Consider the following 17,892-nt stretch of genomic DNA (forward strand, 5'->3'; position numbering starts at 1 on the left):
GATGGTCCACATGTTGGTCTTTACACTGCAGTCGGCTGGTGGGGTGCAGGACAGCTCAAGTGTGCCCACGTGACTTGCGACAATCAATTGCGTGGCAACTTCACCTGTGCATGGATCTAACCTTGATTGGCAGGTGAGGTGACTTCTGACTTGCTTCCCGCCTGAGGTCGGTGACCTTCATTTAACATCCTCCCCACAGATACAGCCTGTTTCAGATGACCATCATCTACAGTTTCTTTTTTAAACTTCATTGAGGCCACCCAGCCCCCAGCTCCACAGACTGCAGCTGCCAGGAGCTGTGTTGGGAAAGAATTTGCATGTAATTCAGAATCAAAATTACTAAAGATTTTTTTGAACATCTTTTTTCCAACTTCCTGATTCTTTGCAGATCAACAATTAAATGCTCAAACTAATCACAGTGGTTGCTCAGCATATCTCAATAAAGGTGAACACCAAGACTATGGCCAATTCCACTCAGATCCATTGGTGAAATGCTTCAATTGACAAATGGGAGTTAAACAGGAAGGTCTGCAGACACTGTGATTGTAGTGCAAAACAGAAAAGTGGTGGAGAAACTCAGCAGGTCATACAGCGTCTCCAGGAAGCAAAGGGATATGACCAATGTTTCAGGTCTGAGCCTTTCGTCAAGGTTTGTTGATATTGACATCCCCTGACAAAGGGCTCAGGCTCAAAATGTCAGTCAAATTCCTTTGTTTCCCATGGATACTGCATGACCAGTTGAGTTTCTCAACCACTTTTCTACACTGTACCATTGACAAATGCTCTTTTATCATTAATACAGATATTTTTAAAGTACTTCAGCAAATTAAGGTTAAAGTCAAGAGACCTGTGGCAGATTAGGTCAGGCATTCTCAACAGGGGCCGTAAGATCCCCTGGGTGGGGGTGGGGTGCACAGCACATTTAAGGTGGGGGCGGGGGGATGCACTCAAATTATAAAATTTTTGAAATATCATTTATATAACCATTAAGAGAGAAGTATGGAAGAAACCAACTAAACCTGAGTACTTCACTGGGAAGGGGGGCCTATAAACTTTGAGCAGAATCCTAAGGGGGCCATAGACAAAAACAAGTTGAGAATGGCTGGAGTAGATGACTTCCGTGCTGTTGACGAGAGCCTACCTGTTCTCTGACACAACAAGTGTACGGTACTCCACAGGCCATTGGTCCAGGCGCATCACAGGCATGGTAAGGGTTCACGGTCCAGTCCTTGTACTCATCTCCTCCACAGCATGAGAACTGTCAGCAAGAGAAATGCCAAATTATTGCAAAACCATGTGAGGGACCAGAGGCAGGAGGGCTGATCCAAGTGATCAGACTGATGGGACTTGAACTTGTCAAGTCGTTTTCCTCAATGTTCTTTGGTGTTGCTTATGGAGGTGGAATCTGAAAGATTTCACCTTTCTGGAGGGGAATGATGTCAGTGTCAAATATGACCCAGAAAAGGGTCATGTTCACAGGCTCAGGGAAGAAACAGCATGGGTTAGATGCAGGGTAAGTATAGGGTAGCGTCCAGTGTCACAACCTACATGGCACAGACCCTGTTAGTATCTTACCTCAACCTAAGCCAAAAGAGGTACTTTGGCTTCCAAGATTCAAGTCTGTGTTGTTGGTTCTCTCCTTTAGAGTATGTCCCAGTGGTTGGTAAGGGTTCACAGTCCAGTCTAGATCATGAAGACTAAAAGTCTTTTGTATAGCACCTCTCAGGACACCCCAATATGCTTCATGGCCAGTGATGTATTTTATGAAAACCAAAAAAAAGAGACAAGAGTTCTACAGGAAAAACAGAAACCAGCGGGAACTTGGCGAGTCAGACAGCCGAGCCGTCCTGACTGCCCGACCTGCTGATACTTCCCAGCATTTTAGTTATGAAATGTAGTCATGATTCCAGGGTATGAAGGAAGCAGCAAGCAGCACAAACAGGGGAGAGACCAGGTAGTCAGTTCAACAAGAAAGTCTCCAGGTGTTTGGATTGTGGTGTAATACACAGAAGTACTAGAGAAACTCAAGAGGTCACATTGGTCACTCTTTACTTCCCATAGATGACACCTGGCAAATGGAAAATGGCCTTCATTACTAGAGGGACTGGAGTTTAAGAGCAGGGAGGTTATGCTTCAACTGTACAAGGTACCGGTGAGGCTGCATCTGGAGTATTGCATACTGTTCTGATCTCCTTACTTGAGGAAGGATGTGCTGGCTTTAGAGGCGGTTCAGAGGAGGTTCACTAGGTTGTTTCCAGAGATGAGGGGGTTAGCCTATGAGGGGAGATTGAGTCACCTGGGACTGTACTCACTGGAATTTAGAAGAATGAGAGAATCTTACAGAAATATAAAATTATGAAAGACATAGATAAGATAAAGGTAAATAAGTTTTTTTCCATTGGTGGGGAAGAAAAGAACCAGGGAACAAAGCCTCAAGATTCAGGGTAGTAGATTTAGGATGGATTTGAGGAGGAACTGCTTTTCTCAGAGGATGGTGAATCTGTGAAATTTACTACCCATTAAAGCAGTGGAGGTGACCTCTGTAAATATGTTTAAGACAAGGGTGGATAGATTTTTACATTGTAGAGAAATTAAGGGAGATGGGGAAAAAGTAGGCAGATGGAGATGAGCCTATCATCAGATTAACCTATCATGATCTCATAGAATGGTGGAGCCCGCTCGATGGGCTGGATGGCCTGGTCCTATAAGTTCTTATATTCCAGCACTTTTGTGTAGTGCAGACCACATAGTCAAGTTGGTTGAAGAATCAATGTTAACCTGGGCAATCTGGCTGCTATTGCCACGGAAGCTTTTCCTTCCATCCGGGACAGCGGGAGAACTTTACAGCTTGCAGTTACAGTGAATGTGGGCAGGTCACCTCCCATACTTTTTCCTTCACACAGAGGGAGGGAGCAATAATGCTGACCACCCTTGTAACACATCACTAATGATGTTGACTGTTATTCTGCTTTAAATTGGTCAGTGAGGGTTATTTCATGAAGATCTCTCCAGTATACCCCCAAAATTCAGGATTTTCACACTATAAGACAAGCGTCATAGCCATCCTTTGTCATCAGTCATTGTAGTGGAATGTCAATGTAAAAGGCTATTCAACTCCAACACAGCTTCTGAACAGCCAACAATGAGGAAGTAATTGCTTGTAAGAGCAGCACTGAGCTAATCAAATACAAAGCACTGCCTTAAACATCTCCTACTGTGATCGAGAAGCAGATAGTCCAATCTGATGTGGAGATAGCTCTGCTTCAATTCACACTACAATGTAGCTCATCACTTAACTATTCATTCCAACTCTGACTGGTTTAAAAGTACAAGTACAATAATTACAAGTATTATTTTTCCACTATTCTTTTGTGGCCCATTATTCCCTGTAATATTATCATTACTTGCTTGAAGATTATTAAAAAGAAACTCAAGACTACAATTGATTCTTCATCTGCTCTCTGCCCTTCCCATATCCCAACACTCCTTCCTCAGTCACAAAGTTAAATTTGTACAGACTATTATTTCACAACAGTTGTAACTGGTGGAGTGGGTTAGACTCTGGGCTTCTACCTCTTAGGTCAAAGCACATCTACAGTCCCAGGTGCCAGCAGAGAAGGCTCTTTCATTTATCAGTCATCACCCTCTTTCTGGTCCAGAGGGCTGAACATCCTTCACGTAGATGTTAACCTGCACCTCAACCAGGTCCCCTCGCCCCATCCCACCGCCAATGTGCAGGAGTTCACAGTGTGGGGGGAGGGGGAGGGATAGGGATTGTCACTGGGCTTATGTTAACAACTTGGCTTCATTTCAAAGTTTATAGATAACACAATACACTCAGAAAAAGAGTATTGACCCAGAACCAAGGTACAGGAATAGGCTGATCATATTTAACACATAATGAAATTTAGTAGGAAAAATGAAGAAAGACAATGAAGTTAATACACAGAAATGCTGGAGGAACTCAGCTGGTCTTGCAGCATCCATAGGATCCATTTCAGGCCTGAGCCCTTCGTCAAAGTGTGTGGTGTAGTTTTGAAAGAATATAAAGACACTGAACGTGGGAGGTCACGTTGAGAAGACGTGGAGGAATCATTACTGATGCATCTCAATAACTACTGGGCTTAGGGTTTCAAACTGGATATTATACTGTGTTCTAGCTTCTGCCATAGGTCAGAGTTTCACTGGATTGGTCTCCAGATGGAAGGTCTTCAATTCAGGGAGAGAACGGAGAAAGTGGAGCATTTCCCTTTAGAAGTCAAAAGCTGAGGAGAAAATTTTATAGAGGTGTTTGCTGTGTTCGATAACTAATTAAGGATGTGGATTGAAGGCAATTAGTTTTAAAAAAAGGATGACGAGGAGATATCTTTATGCTGCTGCTATACATTTTGCACTTTTTACGGATATTGGATGTAATAACTTAAATTCTATTAAATTAACATAAAATTATGATAAATGAAGGACAAAGGAAGAGGAGAATTGGATTAATTGGGTCGACTTTTCATAGTGCTGTCTAGCTATTGGGCTGAAAGGCCTCCTTCAGTTTACAAGAGTTCCCAGGATCAATTTCAGTGGGTGTTATGATCAAGTGATCTGATATTCATGACTGTAGCTGCCTTCCAAAATCTGGCAGGCTGATCCATTGCCTGGTAACTCATAACCAGTATTACAGTGCCAGTGACCTGGGTTCGAATCCTTCCTTGTCTGTAAGGAGTTTGTACATTCTCCCCATGTCTGCGTGGGTTTCCTCCAAATGCTCTGCTTTATTCCCACCCTCCAAAATGTTTGGGGTTGTAGGTTAATTGAGGGGTAATTGGCCAGAATCAGCTTCTACTGTCCTGTAAATAAAATAGAATTTAAGAATTCACACCATCCCATAGTCAGGTTCTATCGCCCAGTGTTGAGCAGGATAAAGTGCAACTGGGAAATAGTGTGGGCAGAAGGGAGCAGCTTGCAAGCTGAGAACAAGAGACAAATGAGATTTTAAAAATACTTTCTAATAATATAGCAATGGAATTGTGTGATATTTGGAATTGGAAAATTATAATGAATTTTATACATGCTATGTCAAAGCAAAATTTAATTAAAATTTGGTATCAGCTAATCTAGATTTTCATTCAACTAAGTACTTGCACTGAATGTGTCATTTAACAAAATGTAATTTTATGACACATTCTGAAATGAATGACAGATAAGCCGGAGGGACTGCTTTTAAATTACAGCTGCTCTTTATGATAACTTCAATCATTTCGTCCCCATCCAAGGGAGAGCAAATTTCAGTTTAAAAATGCTTTTTTATTTGCCAAATTGTCTTTTCTCCTGAAGATTAGTTATCGACAGCGAGAGAGGCACTGAAGTATCCTGAAATGCATTTTGTACAGAATTGGAGAAGAAGGAATGAAAAAATATATACTGCTGCATAAAATGAAAGGCAGTGGGGATGCAGGGAGAACGAAGGACTCATTCAATTACATCTGCAGGACAAGATCTCAAATCTTTTAACTGGCAATTTTTGTTCAAAACTTTTTCTGTTACCAGTTCAGCTTCTGGACCACTGCTTCCTGGAACTCACTGAATCCTCATCCAAGTGTCTGAAAGAAACGACAGCCATGCTGGCATATTTACTGTCTGTGGGGCAATGGCTTGGAGTTGCCTGATCCTGCCTGTGCCTGTCATCCAAACAGGGGTGCAAAGGAGCAGCTTTTAACCGGAACAAAATTGAGGCAATTTGAATCAATACAACTGCGACCATCACATACTCGCTTGATTTCAGTCAACATAATTCAGTTGATTTTTCTCTGGTACCTTGATGAAGGGCTCAAGCCCGAAACATTGGTTATGAATCTTTAGCTTTACTATATAAAGCACACTGTTTGACCTGCTGAGTTTCCCCAGCATTATGTTTTTAATTTTCAAGTTCTATTCTGTCTGGCATCTGTTTTTGGGTGATTTAAGGATAATTTTAATGATGTTAACTGCATTTCTTCTTTCAATAATGTTTCCACATTCCTTTCATTTTTTTTATTAATATCTTCTTTCTGACGGTGCTTTACAGTATCTTGATTTCGTGCATAATAGCATCATATTTGTGTGTGAAGTTTGCATTGTTCCCCCTGTGACTGCATGGGTTTACCCCAGAGCTCTGGTTTCCTCCCACGACCCAACGATGTGAGTGGTGTTTGGGTAATTGATTACTGTAGCCTGAGTGCACTTGGCACTCAGGGTGGAATCAATGGGCGGGTAAGAGAAAATAGGTTACAGAGAAAGAAATAGGGAAATAGACTTGTTGGGATTGCTTCCAGTGCTGGTTACTTGAGATTACATATTCTAAGGGTCTTATACATTATTTTTTATATTATTATTTCATTTGGTGCTGTAATATCATTCTGCTAACTGCTGCGCTAACTGTGCATGGGCAAATTAACTGCTGGGGGGGGGGGCACCAATTTTAAACTTCCATATTTTTTACCTATTTATTTTCCACAATTTTTTTTCCGATTATTTGAATTCCAGAAAACAGGATTTTACTTGAAAATATTCTACTCCACAGCATTCATAATATGAAAATGTTCACTTCTGCCTATTAAATGGCAACCTACTGTTTTATTTCACTTTAATGCAACATCGGTGAAAGGCCAACTACTTGGGGAGTTCAACATCTATTTGTGTTCTAATTTCATTTTACTGCTTTCACCCCGTTTGACCTTCAGATGAACAATAAATAGGCGACCGCACAAAGAAAACTGAAATTCCATTCTTGCTTTAAAAACAAACCAGGTGATCAGAACAGTAGTGGAAGATTGGAGACACAAGATGTTGGAGTCAAGAATAGTCAAGGGGTTAAGGCAGATGAGATTAGTTGCAGGAAATGGAGGTGATGCAGAGGAGGATTCCATCCACCACATGGGGAGCGAAGGGGTGGGAGCCACATTTTCTGAACAAGGAGGACATTTCGGATGTCTAGGAGAGAAAAGCCTAATCTGGACAACAGATGCAGCAGAGACGGACAAACTGAAAGAAAGGGATAGCATCTTACAAGAAAAAGAGTGGGAATTTGTGTAATCTGGGTGACTGTGGGAGTCAGCAGCTTTGTACTAAATATCATGGATAGTTTGTCTCTTGAGATCAAATTTGAGAGATCCAGAGAAAAAATGCTTTAGAAATAGTCCAAGTAAATCTGAGAGGAGGGTAGTAATTGGTACCAAAGTTGAAGAAACTGACAAGTTCTGCAGAAGGTAGCACCAGTGCAGCAGAGGTTGGGAGCGGTGACAGAGTAAGTTTGGAAAAAAAGACTGTTCTTTTTAGTCAACAAAAATGCAGGCATAACTAGGGACCATTGAGTGCCTATGGGTATACCAGTGTCTTGTAGAAAATGAGAGCAATCAAAGGAGAATTCGGCAAATGAAAAGGCAGGCAACAAAAGATTTATTGGTTCAAAGCGTTAACCGAGTAAAGATAGAACGAACATCTGATGGGATGACTCTGCATGAATGACCACAAAATCCTAGCTGACCCATTTCACAACTATAAAGTATGCCCTACAGTGTTTCAGAGAGAAAGGAAAATGAGGGGACTGTACAATGCTAGTGTCTCAGTTGGAATGGCTCACTGTCTGGAAATAATCACTCAGCAACCATCTTTAAAGTAAGCACATGTGGTAGTGGACAGCTTCACCTCAGCCATTTAGGACAGAGCAAGTTCCCAAATTATGAACTTGCTTCCTCAATGAAACTACTTTGCAGATTAAGTTAGCAGAATTATGTTACAGCACCAACTGAAACAATAATAATGTATAAGGCCCTTAGAAAACCTTAGAATGTTAGAAGATTTTTAAAAAGCCTGTTGAAATTTCTATCTCAAGGAGAGGTGAAAGATTAGTAGCAGTACTGGGTTTAGGGCCTGCCTCTCACAGACTATCCTTTTATGAGGGAGGGGTGGAGGGGTACATTTCATCCCAATTAAGTAAAATCAAGAAAAATCTTCCAGCCTAGGTGCCAGCCGTCGGGCAGTGACAAATCCCTGATGTGTTCCCTACCTTTATAGTAGGTGTCTTGAATGTTATGCATAACTGTGGTTTGTTGAGTGTGGGGAGGGAGGGGGAGGAAAAATGGCTTGGACTCAACGGAAAATTTTTACATGTTTGATAACTTTAATTCTGATTGATTACTGGAAACTCAGTTTGAGATTGAAAATTTATAAATAAAATATTCAACAAAAATATTGAGTCTCAGTTAATGAGCATTTGTGATGAATATCAGGTTCTCTGGTATTTAGATACTTCAGGTTCAAAATGATTCTTATGCATTGCAATCCAATAAAAGAACAAAGGATTGCGTAAGTTTGAATCTTACAAGTCTGGGAATTGCTTTGCCTTCAGTCAATTAAAGGGAAAATAGCCTTTTCTTTTTGGTGAAGAGAATTTTCTCTTCATAAATTTCAATCGGCAGGTTACTATTAAACTGAGGAATGCAGTGTGACTGGCTCAGGAAACCTTTGCTTCTCTTGAGAGCATCTCCTCTGGTTTATTCTTTGATTAGGCTGAATGACTGGCTGGAGTGCTCACTGTCATCTGCTAGATACAAGTGCAGATTAAGTGGCACAGCTCAGCAAGGCAGGACAAACATAGATAATGCAACCTCCTGCATCACATTTTGCAACCAGTCAAGGCAATTTGGCCACTAATTGTATCCCTGGTCCCTCACTTTTCAAACCTGTTATCTTATGAGTTTAATAAATTTATATTTAAAATTGTTAAATGTAGACATACACCCTTTCAGTTCATGAGCCCGTGCCACCCAATTAACCTACAACCTGGCATGTTTTGAATGGTGGGAGGAAACTGGAGCCCCTGGGGAAAGCCCATGCAGACACAGGGAGGACGTACAAACTTCTTACAGACAGTACCAGATTCGAACCCTGGTTCTATTGTAATAACGTTGTGCTAATTGCTACGTTAACTGTGTTGCCCTTTTGGAACATGAAAAGATCCTGCAATTGAGGGATAATTGTGGGCTTCAATTGCTCCTTCTGCTATTTTTGTCCAGTACATTTGTTTACCTTTGACATAAAGGTTATGGTTCATACCGACAATCGGCCTGGGCACATGATTGAGTCTCAAGTTTATTATAATGGTACTGGATCCTTTACAAGGCAAATTCCATTCAACCAAAGGGCAGGGATTGTGGAGCAGTAATATCAGCACAAGTTCTCAATTTAGAATTATTCAATTAGAGGTAAAATTAATTGTGTTTCTTCACAGCATTCTCAGGAGGGAGGGTGAGCGGCCAAATGTCGTGGTCCATGTAGGGACTAATGATCTGCGTAGGAAGGGTGAAGTGGTCCAGCAAGGAGAGTTCAGGGAGTTAGGCACTAGATTGATGGACAGGACCTCAGGGTAGTAATCTCAGGATTGCTACCCGCGCTATGTGTTAGTGAGTTTAGAAATAGGAGGATAATGCTGCTTAACTCGTCGCTGAAGACATGGTGTAGGAGGAAAGGCTTCAGGTTACTGGATCATTGGGCTCTCTTCCAAGGAAGGTGGGACCTGTTCTTACGAGATGGTTTGCATCTGAACCGGAAGGGGACTAATATCCTTGCAGGCAGTTTTGCTAGTGCTGTTCTGGTGGGTCTAAATTAGATTTACAAGGGGAGGGGAACCAGAGTTTCAGAGCAGATAGAGGAGTGGAGGAAGGAATGGATGATGTTAAAATTTAATATAGTGGAAATGTTCTCAGGCACATTTATTTCAATGCAAGGAGTATTGAAGGAAAGGCAGACGAGCTTAGAGCATGGATTTATGACATTGTGTCCATCAGTTAAACTTGGCTGCAGGAGGGGCAGCACTGGAAGCTCAATGTTCCTGGCTTCCATTGTTTTAGTCGTGATAGACATGAAGGGGGGCGAGGCATTGCTCATCAGCTGTGCTCAGGCAGGACAGACCAGAGGGCTTGTCTACTGAGGCTATATGGGTGGAGCTGAGGAATGAGAAAGGTATGACCACACTCATGGGGTTGTATTATAGACCAACCAATAGTCCGTGAGAGTTGGAGGGGCAAATATGTCGAGAGAAAGCAGGCAGCTGCAGGAAACATCAAGTTGTGATAGTAGGGGATTTTACCTTTCCACATATTCACTGGGACTCCTATACAATAAAACGGTTGGATGGCTTGGAGTTTGTCAAATGCATTCAGGAAAGTTTTCTAAATCAAGAAATAGAGGTACCAACTAGAGAGAATGCAATACTGGATCCCCTATTAGGGAACAACAAGACAGGACAGGTAACAGAAGTAGTGCAGGGTAACATTTTGGGTCCAGTGATCATAAGTCATTAGTTTCAAGTTAATTATGGAAAAGGATAGGTCTGGGCCACAGGTTGAGATTCTAAATTGGAGAAAGGCCAATTTTGAGGAAAAGAGAAAGGATCTAAAATGTGTGGTGGGATACGTTGTTTTCCAGCAAGGATATGCAAGGTAAGTGGAGGACCTTCAAAAGTGAAATTTTGAGATTACAGAGTTTGTTCCTGTGAGGATTGAAGGCAAGGTTAGAAGGTATAGGGATCCTTGGTTTTTGAGGGATATTTGGGATCTGGTTCAGAAGGTGAGAGATGTATATAACAGGTATAGGCAACATGGAGCAAATGAGGTACTTGAGAGTATAAAATATGCAAGAAATACCTCAGGAAAGCAAAAATAAAGACATGAAGTTGCTTTGGCAGATAATGTGAAGGAATATCCTAAGGATTTCTACAGGTATATTAAAAGCAAAAGAACAGTAAGGGACAAAATTGGTCCCCTTGAAGATCAAAGTAGTCACCTTGTATGGAGCCAAGAGATGGGGAGATCTTAAGCATTTTTTTTTCCATAAGTAAAGGTTTGGGGGAACATGAGGGGAACTTTTTCACTCAGAGAATGGTGGAAGTGTGGAACGACCTGCCATCTGATGTGGTAAATTTGGGCTCACTCAGGTTTTAAGAATAAATTGAATAGATACATGGATGGGAGAGGTCTGGAGGGTTATGGAATGGGTGCAGGTCAGTGGGACTATTGACTCAGGAAATGGGCACAGAGTCGTGGGAAGCAAGGAAAACAAACAGTGAGGTCATGGAACCTATACAGATTAAAGAGGAGCAAGTGCTTGCTGTCTTAAAGCAAATAAGGATAGATAAATCCCTAGGACCTGACAAGATATTCCCTCGGACCTTGAGGGAGGCTAGTGCAGAAAATCCGGGGGCTCTGACAGCAATATTTAAAATGCCCTTAGCCATGGGTGTGGGCCAGAGGAATGGAGGGTAGCTTATGTTGTTCCATTGTTTTTAAAAAAAGGCTCCAAAAGTAACCCTGAAAATTTCAGGCCGGAGAGCCTGGCATCAGTTGTAGGTAAATTATTGGAAGGGATCAGATATACAATTATTTGGATAGCTAGGGACTGATTAGGGATAATCAACATGGCTTTGTGCACGGTAGGTCGTGTTTAATCTATCTTAGTTTTCAGGGAGGTTACCAGGAAAGTTGATGAAGGAAAGGCTGTGAATGTTGTCGACTTGGACTTTGACAAGGTCCTGCATGAGAGGATAATCAGGAAGGCTCAGATGCTAGGTATTCAAGGTGAAGTAGTGAACTGGATTTGACAATGGCTGGACAGGAGAAGCCAGAGATTAATGGTGGAAAATTGCTTCTCAGACTGGAGGCCTGTGACCAGTGGTGTGCCTCAGGTATTGGTGCTGGGTCCATTGTTGTTTGTCATCTATAGGCTTCTTCAGGTGTATTCTCCGCTAAGAATGCGCCTGAAGAGAAAGCGGCCCTTTGATTTGCCGTTCAGGTGGCAGCACTAAAAGCTCAGTGCTGGCCACCTGAAGGGACAGCTGCTCCGGGATGCGCATCTGAGCACATTCCGGCTCCTGTCCCTTGAGCTGTCAAGTTAGGATGGATGGTTGTCAGCTGGAACAGACAGGGTGGGCTACCAGCGCGGGGACATCCCCTGTGGAATGTCCCCACACTGATCGCTCTTCCCCTCGGTGGGGGAGAAGGGGGGTGGAGCGGCTGGCAGGGGAGAAGGGGGTTGGGACAGCTGGCGAGGGAGAAGGAGGCTGGAGCAGCCGGTGGGTGAGTATGGCACTCGAGTCGGGTACTGGCATTGTTTCGGCCAGCCCCCTTCTTCCCCGCTGGCCGCTCCAGCCCCCTTCTCCCCTGCCAGCCACTCCAGCCCCCTTCTCCCCAGCCAGCCGCTCCAGCCCCCTTCTCCCCAGCCAGTCGCTCCAGCCCCCTTCTCCCCAGCCAGTCGCTCCAGCCCCCTTCTCCCCAGCCAGTCGCTCCAGCCCCCTTCTCCCCAGCCAGCCGCTCCAGCCCCCTTCTCCCCAGCCAGTCGCTCCAGCCCCCTTCTCCCCAGCCAGTCGCTCCAGCCCCCTTCTCCCCAGCCAGTCGCTCCAGCCCCCTTCTCCCCAGCCAGTCGCTCCAGCCCCCTTCTCCCCAGCCAGTCGCTCCAGCCGCCTTCTCCCCCGCCAGCCGTTCCAGCCCCCTTCTCCCCAACCAGCTGCTCCAGCCCCCATTCTCTCCCGCCGGCCGCTCTAGTCCTGCAGTCCCCATGCTGACAGCCCAGCTCCCTTCTCCCCCGCCGGCCGCTCTAGCCCTGCAGTCCCTGCGCTGACAGCCCAGCTAGCTGCCCCTGCCCCGACATCCTGCGCCGGAGGAAGGGAAGCTGGGAGAGGAGCTGTCAGGTGCTCACCAGCTGACTGTCATCCCCAGCCATATGAATGCAGCCGCTTTTTGGCGGCTGCATTCAGATGGCTGCATAGGCCACTGTGCTGTGGCGATTATCCTTCTCTGAGGAAGGTTACAAAGTTCGCCTTGCAAGCGCCTCCTGCACATTCACATGGCCTCCCAACAGCCGCATATTGCCAAAATATGCGGGTTTACAAGCGGGGAAATTGGCCACCTGAAACTGCCTTAAATCAATGATCTGGATGATAATGGGGTAAATTGGATCAGCAAGTTTGCAGATGACACTAAGATTGGAAGCATTGTGGACAGTGAAGGTTTTCAAAGCTTGGAGAGGGATATGGACCAGCTGGAAAAATGGGCTGAAAAATGGCAGATGGAATTTAATTCAGACAAGTGTGAGGTTTTGCATTTTGGAAGGACAAACTAAGAAAGGGCATACAGAGTAAATACTAGGGCACTGAACAATGGTATCTGGGAGTACAGACACATAAATCCCTGAAAGTGACATCACAGGTGGATAGGGTTGTAAAGAGCTTTTGGCATATTGGCCTTCATAAATCAAAGTATTGAGTAGAGGAGCTGGGATGTTATGGTAAAGTTGTATAAGACATTGATGAAGCCAAATTTGTAGGCAATTTTGGTCACCTAACTACAGGAAAGATACCAATAAGATAGAAAGAGTACAGAGAAGATTTACTAGGATGTTGCCTGGACTTCAGGAATTGAGTTACAGGGAATGGTTAAACAGGTTTAGACTTTATTTCCTGGAACGTATAAGAATGAGGAGAGATTTGATAGAGGTATTTAAAATGATGAGGGGGATGGACAGAATCAATGTAGATAGGCTTTTTCCACTGAAGGTAGGTGAGATGCAAACCAGAGAACGTGGGAGAGGTGGAAGTGGTAAATGCAGGCTAAATTTTAACATTTAAGAAAGATTTGAACAGGTACATGGATGGGAGGGGTTTGGGTGAAGGTCAGTGGGACTAGACAAAAAAATGGTTTGGCACAGACTAGAGGGCCATAATGTTGTATGGAAGTTCCACAATGGTTTTTTGCTTCTTTTAGTGCTTCTTCAATTATGAATCACATTAAAAAATTAAATATCTAAATGAATATAATCTCTTTTGGCAATTGTAATGATCAATGAGTTGAATCATTGAACTTTAAAGCCTACTTAAATATTCCCTGAATATTGATTAAACTTTTTGCTCATTTTGATGCATCATAAACTACTTGTTCTTAGAGTTGGACAACACTTGGGATAACAGACCTTGGTAACAGAGGAGGAAATTCAAGCAATACAGGATGCTGCAGATGCTGTAAACTAGAACATAAAAAACAAACTGCTGGGGGAACTCAGCAATCAAACAGCATCTGTGGAGGGTTATTACATGAAAATAAAGTTTCCTTTGACTATCCCATTTCATTCTCCTCATAACCCATCAACTCACCCCAGATTCTGCCACTAACCTATCCACTAGGAGCAATTTACAGTGGCCAATTAACCTACCTAAACACACATCTCTAGGATTTTTTTTTCAAATTTTATTTAAAAGACATTTTAAAAACAAAATACAATCAAATAACAGCAAGAAATTTTTAGATACATAAAGAAAAACCACACATCTCGAGGATGTGGGTTGAAACGAGAGCACTTGGATGAAACCCACGCAGTCACAGGGAGAACGGATACACTCCACACACAACATTGGAGATCGGAATTGAACCCATGTCTCTGGTTCTGTGAGTCAGCACCTTCGGGAACAACTCCCCTAAGAACTTTCCAAAGTTTCTTATTCCTGGTATTTTCTGGGTACTGGCAACTTTGAACATATTTCCATATTTCCACTTTAAAATGCTCCACAAGAATTGAGGATGTGAGTCTCAACCTCTTTACTGTCCACTGCAGCAAGGGCTAACTGCACTCAAAATTAAGATGCTTGCAGGATGATGTCCACCTGAACCACTCGTTTGCCTTGTCCCTGACCACAACTTTCTCCCAGAAGCCAATTTATCAACCTCAGCACCAAACATGCAAGGGTTTCTGTGGTGAACAAAAAGTCAATAAAAATGTTAATTTAAAATGGAATAAGTTTTAATGCCTATGAATAGGATATTTTCTTCATTTACTGGTTCACTGGAATTACATAGCATGATAAATGTTCAACTAATTCACATCTGCTTTCCAAATACCATTATTTTCATACTGTGACTTCAATATCCAAAAATGATGTGTGAAATAATGCTGTCGAGACAGGGTTGCTTGGTTTTATGAGCATTAATTATTTAGGTTTAAATCCTAGAAAATGTAACAGAAACTCTATTAAAGAAATTTAAAGCATCAATTTTTGTTCCACATTATTGTACTAATCTAATATTTTTTCTTCAATAAAGCCATTCTATCTCTTTTCATGAGGTCTCAATTCTAACTGCAGGATAAACAAGGCTTTTCCATACTATTTACCAACACACGTTTTGGATCTGGAGGACAAGAGCATCACGAGGAATCCCACATGGTCACAGAGAGCATGTGCAAACGCTACACTGACAGTAACAAAGGAGAGGAATGATTCCAGGTCTGCTGAGTTATTCCAGCACATTTGTTTATTTCAACCTGTATGAAGTCTGCTTACTCTTCCTGTAATTGTGTGGAATTCCTCAAAGTTTTCCAATTTCCTCATACATCCTAAAGCTGGGAAGGGGGCAGGAAAGATTCACAAGAATAGTTCCAAGACTGGAGGGTTGAGTTACAAGGAGAGGCTGGACAGGCTGGGAGTTTTCTCTCAAGAGCATAGGAGGCCGAGGAGTGACCTTGTAAAGGTTTATAAAATTAAGACAGACATAAATAAGGTGAATGGTCACAGTGTTCTTCTGGCAGAGGAAGACTTAAAAAGGGAACCAAGAGCACCTTCTTCACACAGAAGGCGTGGAATGAGCTGCCAGAGGAAGTGGTAAAGACAGGTATAATTGTAATGTTTAAAGGACATTTAGACAGGCACACAGATAGGAAAGGTTTAGAGACAGAATGAACACAGGAAAATGGGACTTGCATGGGTGGGCAACTTGGTCAGATGGACGTTGGGCTAAAGGGTTGTAAAACAATGGTTCTTGCAAGGCGTGAAAAGAAAACATGATAAGGTATTGAATTGTAGTGAGGTGAGGGCGTTAATTAGTGCACAACAGACTCGCCAAGGCAAATAGCGCCTTTGGAAGACTACACAAAAGAGTCTGGAAAAACAACCAACTGAAAAACCTCACAAAGATAAGCGTATACAGAGCCGTTGTCATACCCACACTCCTGTTCGGCTCCGAATCATGGGTCCTCTACCGGCATCATCTACGGCTCCTAGAACGCTTCCACCAGCGTTGTCTCTGCTCCATCCTCAACATTCATTGGAGCGCTTTCATCCCTAATGTCGAAGTACTCAAGATGGCAGAGGTCGACAGCATCGAGTCCACGCTGCTGAAGATCCAGCTGCGCTGGGTGGGTCACGTCTCCAGAATGGAGGACCATCGCCTTCCCAAGATCGTGTTATATGGCGAGCTCTCCACTGGCCACCGTGACAGAGGTGCACCAAAGAAAAGGTACAAGGACTGCCTAAAGAAATCTCTTGGTGCCTGCCACATTGACCACCGCCAGTGGGCTGATATTGCCTCAAACCGTGCATCTTGGCGCCTCACAGTTCGGCGGGCAGCAACCTCCTTTGAAGAAGACCGCAGAGCCCACCTCACTGACAAAAGGCAAAGGAGGAAAAACCCAACACCCAACCCCAACCAACCAATTTTCCCCTGCAACCGCTGCAACCGTGTCTGCCTGTCCTGCATCGGACTTGTCAGCCACAAACGAGCCTGCAGCTGACGTGGACATTTACCCCCTCCATAAATCTTCGTCCGCGAAGCCAAGCCAAAGAAGAATGCATTTCACAGGAATGATGCACACAAAATGGATCTATTTCCTGTGCTTTCTGTAACAGGATGTGGACAATGCCTGCATTTATAGCCCAGCCCTAAATGCCCCTCGAGGCAGTGGTGGTGAGCCACCTTCTTGAAGGTGCTGCTGCTGAGAAGGGAGTTCAGGAAATAAACTAAGGGACAATTAAGATGACACTCACCAGGCAGGGCAGTGGCCTGATTGGGGTTGCTGTGTTCCTTAATAACAGCTGCCCTTGGTTCTCCCGAATGACAGAAGCTACAAGGCTTGGAAAAGGCTTGTCACTTTGCTACATTTCATTTTGCATTTGTTTCCAAATTTGGAAACTTCAGCACTGAGAGTGTCCCTTTAACAGTGAAATAAAAGCTTCTTATGTTGATGTCCAAAGAGTCTTGCTGTGTAATCTTGTTAAAAACATGGCAATGCAGCTCTGAAATTTCCTTCCTGCCAGGTGATGACAAGTGAGTTATTTGGTCGAGAAGCACACTTGTCATTTATTCTACACCAGTTAATTGGGCAGCTCTCACACATCACATAAATTGTCTAATGCTTCAAGGAAAAGACAGAATTTGCTCTCCCCACCTGAGAAACCAATCGATGTGCAAGAAGAAATCGACTATTCACTTCCCCTCCTATCGAAGATGCACCAGCCAACAGGCTATGACAGAGTTCTGCAGTGAGATGAGTCCACAGATCTGCAGATGTTGCCAAAAGTATGAAGGCTGTTTTGTTAACAGAATTTACAGGAGGCGTAAGAGACTGCAGATGCTGGAATCTGGGGAAAAAACAAACTGGTGGAACTCAGCAGGTCAAACAGAATTTGTGGGGTGGGGAGGGACTAACTGTGATCCAGGTCGAAGTCCTGCGAGCGGACAGAGAGTGAGGAGGGATAGATGAGACAGGAGACTGAAGGTGCTGGCTGGACAGAGGAAAGGGTAAAGGATCACCAAGAGATTACCAGGTTGGAAGGAGGAGGGGTGGAAATGGGAAGCAAAAGGACAGATTAATCTATGGGGTGGGGGGTTAGTTGCTGGAGGGTAATAAGCTGAACAGTGTGGGGAATCTGGGAAGGAACTTGATAATGGGAACCATCAGGGGAGAGGTGAAGGGCAGATGGAACCAAATGGAGAAAGAGATCCAATGGGTGAAATGTTTTGGGAATAGGTGGATAGAACCAGACATGACCTGGAATGGAGACACTAATGCATCTGAGCAGAAAATCCTGCAAAAAGAAGTGGACTC

The 17,892-nt window shown here is 43.5% G+C and overlaps 1 protein-coding gene across 4 annotated transcripts in view; it reads right to left on the reverse strand.

Annotated features, from left to right (window-relative positions):
* Positions 1-17,892, reverse strand: part of LOC138754187 (electrogenic sodium bicarbonate cotransporter 4-like) — a 228,351-nt gene that overhangs the window by 202,752 nt on the left and 7,707 nt on the right. For all 4 annotated transcript variants that reach the window (XM_069918076.1, XM_069918079.1, XM_069918075.1 and 1 more), the window contains exon 2: positions 1,142-1,258. In XM_069918076.1, coding sequence (XP_069774177.1) covers positions 1,142-1,206 — 65 coding nt within the window. In that variant the 5' untranslated portion in view covers positions 1,207-1,258. The remainder of the gene's footprint in view (positions 1-1,141; positions 1,259-17,892) is intronic.

This window comes from Narcine bancroftii, chromosome 2 (assembly GCF_036971445.1).
Source record: "Narcine bancroftii isolate sNarBan1 chromosome 2, sNarBan1.hap1, whole genome shotgun sequence".
Classification (NCBI taxonomy): domain Eukaryota; kingdom Metazoa; phylum Chordata; class Chondrichthyes; order Torpediniformes; family Narcinidae; genus Narcine; species Narcine bancroftii.